Source organism: Panicum virgatum, chromosome 9K (assembly GCF_016808335.1).
Source record: "Panicum virgatum strain AP13 chromosome 9K, P.virgatum_v5, whole genome shotgun sequence".
Lineage (NCBI taxonomy): Eukaryota > Viridiplantae > Streptophyta > Magnoliopsida > Poales > Poaceae > Panicum > Panicum virgatum.
Genome location: NC_053144.1, coordinates 51,710,972 through 51,724,109, shown reverse-complemented (window position 1 = coordinate 51,724,109; position 13,138 = coordinate 51,710,972). Strand labels below are relative to the sequence as shown.

At 44.5% G+C, this 13,138-nt stretch overlaps 2 protein-coding genes across 2 annotated transcripts; one reads left to right on the top strand and one right to left on the bottom strand.

Moving 5' to 3' along the window:
- The first annotated feature begins 1,719 nt into the window (after positions 1-1,719).
- On the top strand, positions 1,720-5,945 carry LOC120652117 (anthranilate O-methyltransferase 2-like). Its single transcript, XM_039929829.1, has 4 exons — positions 1,720-2,100; positions 2,457-2,888; positions 4,841-5,113; positions 5,405-5,945. Exons 1-4 carry the CDS (start codon positions 2,008-2,010, stop codon positions 5,771-5,773), a joined length of 1,167 nt encoding a protein of 388 aa, XP_039785763.1. The 5' UTR covers positions 1,720-2,007; the 3' UTR covers positions 5,774-5,945.
- Positions 5,946-10,346: 4,401 nt separating this feature from the next.
- Positions 10,347-12,345, bottom strand: LOC120652116 (F-box only protein 13-like). The gene is made up of 2 exons (XM_039929828.1): positions 11,961-12,345; positions 10,347-11,826 (listed from the first exon to the last, which is right to left on the bottom strand). Exon 2 carries the CDS (start codon positions 11,800-11,802, stop codon positions 10,558-10,560), a length of 1,245 nt encoding a protein of 414 aa, XP_039785762.1. The 5' UTR covers positions 11,803-11,826; positions 11,961-12,345; the 3' UTR covers positions 10,347-10,557.
- Positions 12,346-13,138: the final 793 nt, after the last annotated feature.

Genomic DNA, 13,138 nt, shown 5'->3' with positions numbered 1-13,138 from the left:
AACCTGCACCGTGCCAAGTTAGTGCCGGCTGGGAAGTCCAGCCGGCACTAAATTGGCTGCTGACCGTTAGGGGTTGTCTGCTGACCGTTGGGGGTGATACTTTAGTGCCAGCTGGGGAGTCTAACCGGCACTAATGTGACAGTCATGTACTGTACATACACGTTAGTGCCGGTTTCTGTGTGACCGGCACTAAACTGCTAGTACCGATAACGTTTCTCCAACAGTGTAATGGTCGGAGGCACGACCGCAATGCAACGAGTCCCAAGGATTTGCGGAACGAGCCCCGCGGATACAGTACTCGGACTGATGGATCCGCATTGTAAACCCGAACCAACTGCACAAGAAAGTACGTCGTTAATTAGATGCCATGTTTCCTAAGCCATAGGTTAAAGAAGATGCATGAGATTTTTTTGTTTCTGGTAAGCATCTCATCACCGAAAAGCGCTGATTGTAACAGGCTAAATACACACCGGCCCAGGTCAATAGAGTCTTGTTTAGTTCGTGAAAATTTTTGGATTTTAATACTATAGCACTTTCATTGTTATTTAGCAATTAATATCTAATTATAGACTAATTAGGTTTAAAAATTTTATTTTGTGCTAATCAGTTAGACTGTGTAATTAGTTATTTTTTCAACTACATTTAATGTTCCATGCATATGTTAAAAAATTTGATGTGATGAGTACTGTAGAAAATTTTTTGAGAACTAAATAGTAGGGATGGATCTAAACATCCGAATTCTTAGAACAAATTTGATATTTTAAAATAGATATGCTTAAAATTTTATGCTAATCTTTTTTTTATATTATCAAGCATATTATTACACATAAGAATAAAATTTTGTATAAATTTTTTTATGTATTATTTGCTCCCTACAATTAAAAAGGTGAAAAAAGATTCGTATCCGTATCCGATTCGTATTCGAATTTTTATATCTATTATTTGAGAATATATATAATAAATTTGAGGTTTAGTTTTTATGAATCTTTACAAGATCAATGTTAAATACAAGGCTATGAATTTACATAGTAAATTCTATATCTTATTTGTCCATAATCGAAGAAAAATGATCAAAAATCTGAGATTCGAATAGACATCCGAATCCATCCTTACTAAATAGGGCCGGATAGAGATATATACAGGCCACATATTGGAATCAGGCGCACATGACACAGGTGCCGCACATGTGTTTGGCCGGTGGTCCAGCAAACTAAATAGTAGTAGAGCTAGCATACAAGATACACAACCCTTTCAAAGATTAAAAAATAAATAAGCAACACGCGGGACACCATATGAACACACACGCACATACATGTATGCTCCTCTCAATAATCTCTCTCTATATTCTATAGCAATGCACACTTTGTCCAAACGGTAATGCTACCGTGTCCGGCCGTTCGAAAAATGGGACGCTGCTCTAGGGTCCACCTTCCAGGGTTTCACCGTCCGCACATGCTGATCCACTTTTGCTGCTGCATTTGGGCCCACCATCGGCTGCTTAGAAAAATCAGAATCCGATGAGCTCGCTCCTAACCTCTCACCTTCCTCAATCGATCCTCAGAGCAGCGGCGTGGCCGCCAGGCCAGAGGCGAGCCCGACGCCCACGCCGGCCACCGCTCCTCCGCACTGGCCCGCCGGAGGGGCTCCGGGCGACCATGGCGGGCAGCTCCGGGCGGTGGGCAGCAAGTGGGGCGTACATGCTTGTTGAGATTAGTTCCATATTGATTGTTGGAGGAGAATTAAACCAACTTAAAAATAGAGGGAGTCACCCATCTCTTAGACTAGCTTTTGGAGTCTATGTATATGGAAGAAGTTCCTATTCTATTATCATTGGATGCACTCCTCTTACTGTTTGTTTTTGTTTGATCGGATTTGGTAAACCTGCCCACGCCCCTATAAAAGAACCCAAGTGCACTTCATGTAGATTCAGATCGACCATACATACACTAGAGCAAACAAGCAATCAAGCCCCAGAACTCACCTACTAGCTTAGCTGCTATAGCCATCATGAAGGTGGACAGGGACCTTCGCATGGCCAGGGACCTTCGCATGGCCACAGGCGACGGGGCGAGCAGCTACGCAGCCAATTCCAGGCTCCAGGTTTGCCCTCCCTCAACTGCAATAATCTGCATCTCGAATTCTCGATATACTGCGGCCTTGTTTAGTTTCTTTAAAATTCCAAAACTTCATAAGATTCTCCGTCGCATCGAATTTTTTCAAGCATGTATAAAATATTAAATATAGCTAAACAAAATAACTAATGACACAGTTTGTTTATAATTTGCGAGACGAATCTTTTGAACCTAGTTAACCTATGGCAATATAATAATTAACAAATACAAATAAAAATGCTACAATATTTTACACCTAAAACTTTATGCATCTAAACAAGGTCTGCATGTAGTACGGTGTTGACTGTCGTTTCATGTACTTGTGCCGTGGACTGTGTGGTGCAGAAGAAGGCACTGCAGAAGACCAAGCCAGTGCTTCAGAAGGCCATACAAGACCTCTACCACAAGTTGCTCTCCCGTCCGGGCACATTGGTCGTCGCCGACCTCGGCTGCTCGTCGGGGCCCAACACGCTGCTCGTCGTCGACGAGGTGATGACCACACTCCGGGACTGCGCCCGCGAGGAGGAGAAGGAGGCGGAGGACCGGCGGCGCGCCATGCAAGTGCAGTTCTTCCTGAACGATCTGCCCGGAAACGACTTCAACCTCATCTTCCGGTCGCTGCAGCAGCTGCAGGACTTGGGCGCGGAGGAGGAAGACGAAGCGGTGGCGCTGCCTTGCTACGTTGCCGGGCTTCCGGGCTCCTTCTACACGAGGCTTTTCCCGGGCCAAAGCGTCCATCTCTTCCACTCGTCCTACAGCCTCATGTGGCGTTCCAAGGTATATGTACGTTGCATCTACTACAACCAGAGAAAGGCAGATCACACTGCTATGATTTTCTTTTGGTTGCAACAAACGATTGCAATATTTTTTAGTTACACAGTATAATCCAGACACTCACAATGCATATTGCACGCATATTCACCCTTATGAAGGCACATATGATGCGTCGCCGTCGATGGACGTCGCCTACTACTAGAAGCACAATGCCGTCAAATCCTATAATATTCGCTTCTACGGAGAGTCAGCCCAGGATCTGAGATGCTACCGCCTAGTGAAACTCTTATAACCATGTTATCACTGCTGGATTCGTTTTTCTCACAAATCCGAACATTAAACAAAGAAGCCGAATAAAAAAACTGATACAAAAATAATGTTAGTTCTATATATATACTTATATCAATTCACAAGGCGTACGTTGGTTCCTTGAAATAGGGGAACTACTCTGTTCATTTTTTTTTCTACAAAAGCACTCTAGTCCATGGCGTACACTTGCAATAGGAGAATTACACCCACGGTTCAATTTTTAGAATTTGATGGGTATAAATTTAGCATCGGTAGGTAACCAAAGTTGCTTTATCTTTCCCTCTTTCGTTCATATTCAAAATTCAAATACCATGCTAATATACACAAACTTTTTTGAAGTTGTTTTGTAAGAACTGATGGACGGCCATGTGTTCCTGATTTTTTACTTTTGTAGAATTTATTTGATTTATATGTTTCTGTAGTGCGTCACATAAGAGCAAATCCAACCAACCTCCTACTTTTTGACCCCTATTCCACCCCTATGAGGCCCTCTCAAGTCTCATCTTATTTCTCTCCCCTATTTTGCAATGGACTCCAACAGATCTCTCATACCTGCCCCTGTATCTCCAACTCCCTCATTATCTATTCGTACCAAGTAACTACCATGAGGATTATTTTAATCGACCATTTTCTTTTTGCACTGTTTATTTCCAACAGTCATTTTTGTAACGACTATATTTTGAAAGGTCCCATTTTTTAACAGCTATATTTCGGATGGCACTATTCACAACGACTACATTTCCATCTACTCCTTTAACGGCTAGTATTTAAATGGCTAGATTTCTCACATCTATATATATGGATGCCTATACTCGTTGCTGCCACACCAAACCATTATTCCTTCTCTAGTTGAAATGAGCTATTTCTCTTGTTTAGACTCATCATCGTCATCGTCGGATGACAATGATGAACTCATCCTTTTGGCACTACATGTACCTCACATGCACTATGAGGCTATCAATGCTCCAAGATCGGGTGGCTCGATCTGTGGTTGGTTGTCAATATATCTATCGTGGTAGATTGAGTGGCGCGTGGAGGTTGTACAACGATTATTTTTCTAACAAGCCAGTCGATGGCCCAACTTTCTTCGTTGAAGGTTTGTATTTAGTCCATCCAATTTGGTTTTAATTTAGTCAGTTCATCTATTACAAGCGATTCTTATTTGTATTTCTTTGCTCATGTTAATAATAGTGCAAGCTAATAGAGCAACATAACGATTATTTTGTGCAAAAGAGGGAGGCAAATGGAAGCCTTGGGTTATCTTGTTTGCAGAAGATTATTGCAGTATACATGATGTTAAGTTATGACGTACTAGCAGATTTTATGGATCAATATATTGATTTAGGTGAAAGTATTGTTATAGAAAGTCTTAGAAGGTTTGTTAGAGGGGTTGTCGAGGTCTTTGGAGATGAGAACTTGAGATCTCCAAGTGAGCATAACACTGTGAGCGTAGGGGTTCTCCTGGGATGCTTTGGGAGCATAGATTGTATGCATTGGAAGTGGAAAAATCTACCTTATAATGGATGGTTGGCTAATTTTAGATGAATTAGTGTGAATTTGGGTTCTTTAAAATTCATAATAATATGAAACTACATATTTATTTTCTTTTGTGTGTTATATGTATGTACATATTTGATTGTCTATAGGTGCCTGAGAAACTCTCAAATGGAACCTATGTGAATGAAGCAAACATTTACATTGGGAAGACTACTACTCCACCGACTGTGGTAAAATTGTTCCAAGAACAATTTCAGAAGGACTTCAAGTTGTTCCTCACATTGCGGTACAAGGAACTTGTTGGTGGTGGCCGTATGCTGCTGACATTTCTTGGCCGAAAGACTGAAGAAATGTTGATGCACGGTGAAGTGGGCAGCATGTGGGAATTGCTTGCCAAAGCTCTCCAGTCTTTGGTCCAAAAGGTAGGTAAATTTAGCTTCTGAGGAAGTGTCAATAATTCAAAACATTTCTATGCATGACTACTCATTACTAGGACCCGTCATAGAAGTATGGAAACTAAATAAAGCATTCAACAATCTAAAATCTCCAAATATAAGGGCCATCATCCAAAAATCAAACTGATAGTGTACCCAAGCAGCAACTACACTTAATTACACTGGAGAAATTGATAAATTAAAATTCAGAATGCTTTATTGTCACATCTCCCAGAAAAGTGCATTACTGTGAAATCTAAGAGTGTACTCATGGTGTAGGGTCTGGTGGAAAAGGAGAAGCTGAACTCCTTTAACCTTCCATTCTATGCACCATCCGTGGGTGAAGTAAAGGCGCTGATTGAGAAGCAGAACCTCTTTGACATCGAACACATAGGACTCTTTGAGTCCAACTGGGATCCACTTGATGACTCAGACAGTGATGTGGTGCTGGATTGTGCTAGCAGTGGCAGAAATGTCGCCAATAAAAGCATAAGGGCAGTGATGGAGCCTCTGATCATCGAACACTTCGGTGAGGCCATACTTGACGAACTGTTCATGGTGTTTGCCTCCATGGTTGCAGAACACCTCGAAATAAAGAAGGCCAAGTACCCTGTCATTGTTGTCTCCTTGAAGAAGGCCATGCATTGAATTGAAGTAGTATATGACGTGGTGGTACGGTTGCATATACACACTCAATGCTAATCTTTGAGCACCTGTACGCTTCATGAATAAACCAAATTTGTACTTCTATTATCCAAATGAGACGAAAGTTGACACATTTTGTTGGAAAGCGCATAAGGTCCAAATGCGTTGAAGAACATCCTTGAGGCTCGATCGCATGCATACCAGTTTGTGGGGAATTTTGTTTTCAGTTGGTCAGAAAAAAATGTTTACCTCAAAAAAAAAATGTAAGCAAGCGCAGGTGTGTTGTAATTGGCTTTTTTTTATTTGGGGGGAAAGTTGTGTTGTAATTTACTTGTGCATGAGTTAACCAAAGGACAAGGATATGGCGCGACCAATCGCGCGGATGGAGAGCGCGCGACCACCCACCTCCCTTCCATTTTGCTTTATACCCCACATACAACTGATTTGTACAAGTTTTTTTTAGCATTAACGTTCTTCATAAAAAAATATTTTATCTCCTTCGTACTGTCTCCGTTTTGAATACTAATTGTACCGTTGTGTTCAGCTCGACGAGACGAACAAAACTAAATCTCACTTGCATATATTTTGAAGATATTTTACGTTGGTGACAAGTTGCTATTTGTTACACATAAGTTGCCATACAATAAAATATTTCCTATACATAAGTTGCTATACAAATAAAATAAAGTTACTACAAAAGTTATATTGTTTGTTGTCATAAAAATAAAGTTCACAAAAAATATGCTCTGTTATAAACATAAGTTGTCAAAACAAATTCAATCATATACATAAGTTGCCAAAAAAATGTTACACGTAAGTAGTAAAAAAGAGTAAATTGTCATACAACATAATCTACTATATGCATGAATTGTCACATATATAAATACAAGTTGACATACATATAAGATAAATGTTTTTTTAAAAATATATTTAAGTTGTCATAGAAACAAACGTACCACAAAATATATTGTATTATAAACATAAGTTGTCACAAGCATAAAGATGTCACACACATAAGTAGTAAACAAGGAGTAAGTTATCATACACATAAATTTATATACAAATTATCATAAAAATAAAAGTTACCACACATATAAAACAAAATTATAAAAAACAGAATCATTATACATATGAGTTACCACACGTATAAGATATAAATTACTACAAATAAAATCTATCATACACTCATACACATAAGTTGACATAAAACGAAAGTATTTGTACACATAAGTTGCCACCGCAGTAAGTCGATATACACATAAGTTGTCACCGCAGTAAGCCGATATATACATAAGTTGCTACAGAAAGAGAGAAAATCATCATATAAGTTGCTACTAATGTAAATACCGTCAAAAGATATGCAAGTGGGGTCTAGTTTCTTCGTCTCATCACGTCGAATACAATGGTGTAATCTGTTTTTGAAATGGAGATGATATGGAAGAGATAAAATATTTTTTTGGACAATCAATATTAAAAAAACATGTATGGGAGGGAGGGGGCACGTGAGGAAAGTAGGAGGTATGAGTGCGTGGGTTTTCTGTACGTGCTGTTATAAAAAATTAGACGGAGTGTAACAGACCGAAGGGTAATAAATTTATATTAGTTGATGATTTTCAGGAATGGGTGTAGATTTGGGAGACGAATCTAATGACGGGCATTAATTGATGATTTGCTACAGTGATGCTACAGTAATCATCCTCTAATCATGCGGTCAAAGGCCTCATTAGATTCGTCTCGCGATTTTCACGGGGGGTTGTGGAGGTGGTTTTGTAATTAGACTTCGTTTACTACTCTAAATTTTTGGTCAAAGATACAAAAAGTGTTCGCGAAATTTATTTCGGACCAAGGCTGCAGCCTGCAGCTTGTGATTAACCTTAATACCATCACAAGGATAAAATGGAAATGCTCCTCTGCTGCCACGGCAGGTTCCCGTGCAGTTTCATACGATACGAGCTCCTTTCCACCGTCCTCACAGAAAACCCCTTGGCCCAGTAATTCGGTCCGATGTTCTTCAGAGATCCAAGTGGATCATCAGAGTCGCTGTCGGTCTCCCCTCAGAAAAGGGGAAGAAAAGGAACCGTCATCAGAGCCAAACCAAACGCATGCCTTGGCGAGACAGCAAGAAGCACTCCGAATGTTATTGAGACGCAGCAGAGAGGGCCTAGCTAGCGGCGAACTCTGACTCTGACACCGTCGCGAGAAAAAAAAAAGATGAAGAAACGCTAGCTTTTCCGTTTCGCGCAGAGGCCGACAGGTAATGATCGCGAGGAATTCGGTTATCAGGTTTACGGTGGATTGTCAACCGCTCCATCATTCTCCCCCGCATCATCATCCACGGATGCCATCATGCCCCTGCCGTCTTTCACCTTTTCTTTCCAACAGGCACGCCATTGCCATCGAGCATGCATGGCATGGCCCCGTCATCCTACTGCCCCGGTGCCCGCCACCACAGGCCCATGCTTGCGACCTTTGCTCCTCGTGGAATCCAACTGCAAAAACCTCAAGGCTGAACCTTTGCATCTGCAATTCTGCATGTTGAGTCCAAGGAAACAAAGGGAGCAATCCACCGTAAACCTGATATAATATACAGTATAAATCTCTGCGAGGCAGCAGGCTGATCGAGCTGCTCCTAAAGCGGTGATAAGCACACTTTGGGTGCCTTGTTTGCACTCGCTAAAGCCGAATCATCCCCTCCTTTCACAGGCCAAAGCAGAACAAAAGCGACGCCAAAGCACACACACCAACAGTTCTCAAAGCTCTCGCTTCTTGCAACCTGCAATGCAAAACCACGGTGCATTACTGAGTTGGATGCTTTATTTTACCCCCTGCGATCCCAATTCCCAAGTTCCATCTATGCTATGATAAGGCTCTTTTCTCTTGTCTTGGGTAGTGGCCTGAAGCCACCCACCAAGCAAACAGGCCTTCTTCCTTCCAAAGCAAAGGCGCCGGCGGCGACTTTTGCCGTCGCATAGGGGCGGGCCGTGGGCATGCGCCGGGGGGAAAGGGGACGGACGGCCCCCGGAAAGCTATTTTACTTGCCACGTTGGTGTTGGTTTCCTCCCTTTATTCCCTTTTTCTGATTTTGCTCTTCTGGGGTATCAGGAGGAGCAGCTTTGGCATGTGCAAACCACATCTTAATGGGAAGACGTAGTAGTAGCGGTGAAAAGGGAAAGGGGAAGGGTATGTGTACGGTGTTCTCTTTTTATTCCTTTTTCAGCGGGATGGCTACTGTTTTGATTGTTTTGATTCAGACCTGGAAGTTTTCTTGCTAATAGGCCTTCTCAAACAATTGAGTCTCTGGACGCCCATCCTGAAATCCTATGAAATAGCTTAGTCTATATGTATATATACCTTGGAGGAATTTCGTTTGTGTTAGTTGATCCTATATTTGGTTCTTTGCCATTCTCTCTGGTCTTTGTTCATGTATAACAAAGGAGAGCTGGAGCTTGAATGTGGCTTAAACCATGTAATGAAGTAATTTTTTTCTTTAACTTCAAAAAAAGTACTTTTTTTTTCTTTTGAAATGGATGTATGAAGTACACTATATCTTTGTAATTGAGGATTCAATAAAGATTGATTGGTGGAGCACAGAATCGTACTCTATGCAAAGTACTTCATCACACAGAATCATGATTTTTCTTGTGTTAAACCATCTTTTTTTTGTTAAATGTTTGATAGCCCTTTATGTTTTTCTTTGCTATTTTATATTATCATGATTCATGTGTAACAGAAGAGAGATGAATGAAGTGGCCAAAATCATGTAGTGAAGCATTTCGCATGGAAATGTCACGTTCAAGGGACTAAAAGCAATTGTTAGCAAAATAAGACTTGGCTCTCTTCATTTTCTTCAGTTCTTTCTTCAAGCTCTTTTCATTGCCTGCTTGGTGCGATTTTTACTTCCTCCTCTTTTTTGAATGTTTTTCCTTCCTCCTTTTAGTTACAGGGAAAACTTGCTTCTACTTTTTCTCCCAAGTTTGACGAGTTGTAGCTGCACTTTATTTGATTTCTTACTACCATATAGAATTTTATTAAGCCTGCATGACAATGATATTGCCAATGCCCCAATGTACTCTGCACTGGACACATAAATCAACAACTTCCAAATAATAACTTGACTTGAACTATCTGAAATTGTGATATGAGATGAACAATGTCAACAAACAGTGTTCGAGTTTCTACCAAAAATTAGGGGTTCTGGATCCTAGAATCCCCCCTTCCAAGCAGGGTCTGGCTTATTAGCGAGCATCTGAAAATAACCTATGCAATGGCTTGTTCTGGGCGAGCATCTAAAAATGCCCCTTTCTAAAAAGGAGCATCTTGGAGGAATTCTGTGCAAAAATTCTTTGATTCATGTACAACAAAAGATAGATGGATGAAGTGGCCACTAAAACCATGTAACCAAGTACTTCGCATAGAATCAGATACCCTGCTCCACGCCTCCACCATTCTAAATCTTTTTATTTTATTAAATCCTCCGATCCAAAGATATAGCGCGATGGAAGTATAATAATGTCGAAAAAAAAGATATTATTACCAAAGTAAACCTCGGCACTCTTTCCCTTTTCGATCCTAAGAATTAACCATGAACAAACTGTTTTTTTTTTGGGAAGAACAATCTGAAATTTGATATGAGAGAAACAATACAATGTCAACGAGCAGTGACACTACAATCTGGTAAGTACATGAAGTGATGCACACATCAAGAAATCAATCACACAAACGAGGAGCAAAACCAAAACTAGGCTCCTTAATCGACACAGTAATCACACACTGCGGATCGCAAACACTTAGACGGCGATCTCCACTCTGGGCTCGAAGGAGAAGGCGGCCAAGAACTTGCTGGCCTCCCCGTCGCCGTTGACGTACTTGGGCAGCTCCTCCCACTGGTTGGTGCCCACGTCGCACATGAAGCAGCCGTTGGGCGCGTCGCCGGAGCTCACGCGCACCATGAGGCGGTCCCCGTGCCCGACGCAGTTGATGTCGGCCCGCTTGCCGTGGAACCCGTGCGACATGGCGGGCGGCATGGCGGCCACCTGCCGCCACGCGCCGCCGGCGAACTCCCACACCCGCAGGCTCGCCGTGTCCAGGTACTCCGAGAGCACGACGGCGTAGGCGGCGCCGCCGCACGCCACGACGTCGATGGAGTACTCGAAGTAGACGGGGAGGATGCGGGGCAGCTCCCAGAACGTGCGGCGCGCCGTGTCGCAGGCCACGACGGTGCCCGAGTGGCTGAGGAAGTAGGCCACGGCGTCGGCGCCGCCCGCGGGAGAGGGCACGACCACCGAGGAGTACTGCTTCGACGCGCTGCGCTGCATGTTGGTGGCCACCACGTCGCCAGACTTGCTCAGGAAGTAGACCGTGTCGTCGCCGCCGGCGCCGGCGCCGGCGCCATGTCCCGTCGCGTCGGGGCACGAGTCCTCCTCGGACCTGCGGGCGAGCGGCACGGGGCCCTCCCACGAGTCGCTGGACGAGTCGAACACCGCCATGGACAGGTCCGGGAGCTCCCCCACGAAGAGGGTGACGCGGCAGGGGGCGCCGCCGTACATGGCAATCGCCTGCAGCTGGTGGTGCGCGCCCTGCAGCGGCGGCGAGGGGAGCGCGCGCGACGCGCCCGTGAGCGGGTTGGCGACGGTGAGCGCGCCCGTGGCCGGCGCGCGGTAGAGGACGAGGCCGCCCGACGCGGCGACGGGCACGGACCCCGGCGCGGCGCGGCAGCGGTTCCAGCCGCGCTCGGCGGCGTCGAAGGCGACGGCCGGGCGGCGGGGACCGTCGGAGTCGGAGAGCATGAGGAACCACGGGTCCCGGGATGGCACGCGGGCGCAGGCGTCGAGGAACGTCGGGGACGCCGCGGCGGCGCGCCACCGGCGGCAGACCGCGCGGAGGCGGAAGTAGCTCGCCGGCGGGAGGCGCGCGAGGACGCGCTCGAGCATGTCGTCGTGGAGGTCTCCCAGGCCGGAGGAGGGCGGGGAGGACTTGCGCTTCCTGCCGTTGGCCGACGACGGCGCCAGCGCCTCCATGGCGACGAGCTCCATCTGGCGGCGCTGGCTGCGAGATCTCTGCAAAAAGGAAGGAACAAGACGAGTCAGTTACACGATTATGTAAGAATTGGAACAAATTTCATGTAACGGAGGGACCAAATTGGTTCTTGAGTGGCTCGCAGCGACGAGATGCAAGAGCACTAGTGCACTACCTTGGTGGAGTTGTTGGTTGGAGGGGGAGAGGTGGCGGCGACTGTTCTTGCTGCCCTTCGATATGTGCCCCGGAGAAACCTGCGTCTGCGTGGTGCGGCAGCTTGGGTTTATATCCGAGCGCCGCCGGCGAAGGCGACGGGCAGGCGGAGACTGGGCGAGGAGTCTACTCTTTTTGTCTGCGTTGACATGCGGAGAAAGCGAGCTCCCCGCGTGCCACTCCACCCCTCTCCACTCTCAGGCTGGCCGGAGCGTGGACGGTGGTGGTGGACTGCTTGTCTGTGACGAGCGAGTGTGGGCTAGCCGAAGCCAGCACCTCCTGCCTCCCTATTTATACCCATACCAGCACGGCGACGATGGCGCCGACAGGCGGCAGTGTGCTGTGTGCCGCGACGGCGTGCGGGCGTAGAATTATACGTTTCCCCCCGGCCCCTGTTTATACCACAATTTTATTACCATACTACTCCCTCCGTTCCAAAATATAGATCGTTTTGTCTTTTTAGATTCATAGTATTTACTATGCATCTAGATATAACATATGTCTAGGTACATAGCAAAATATATGAATCTAGAAAACTCAAAACGATCTACATTTTGGAACGGAGGGAGTAGTAGTCAACCTTTTTGTTTTGAAACATAATAAGGTATTAGTATAAATTCACTTCTATTTGAAAAACTGTTTGACAGAGTTGCTACCACATTCAACAGTGAATCGGCTTTGGGAGCTTTCCCAAACACACCCACCATCCCTGGCATCACTTTGTCTATAAGGGCAGGCTAGACTTTTGGCCAAATGTATTTTAGGGGTTACAAAATGCTGTTTTTTCACCGCAACTATAAATTATCATAGTCTTAGTCTTTTTTTTCTTTGGCACAGATGTATTTAATTGTAAAGCTGGTTTTTTAGATGTGTATACTTCCAAACAATTAAAATAGCTGTAACACTCGGACAAAACTGGTGGGGGACTCGGACAAAACTGGTGGCTGTACCTCTTTATTCACCCAACGGGCCGTTATGGGGCCATGGTAATGACATCAGGTGGGGGACTCTCTCCCCTTCCGTTGACCTTCAAAAAAAATTTAAAATAGCTTAAAAATCCTATTACAGATTACTAAGGAGGTAAAATGAAGTTCCCCTAACTGACTGATTGCATTGCTCCATTGCTGTCCCAGTTTATTA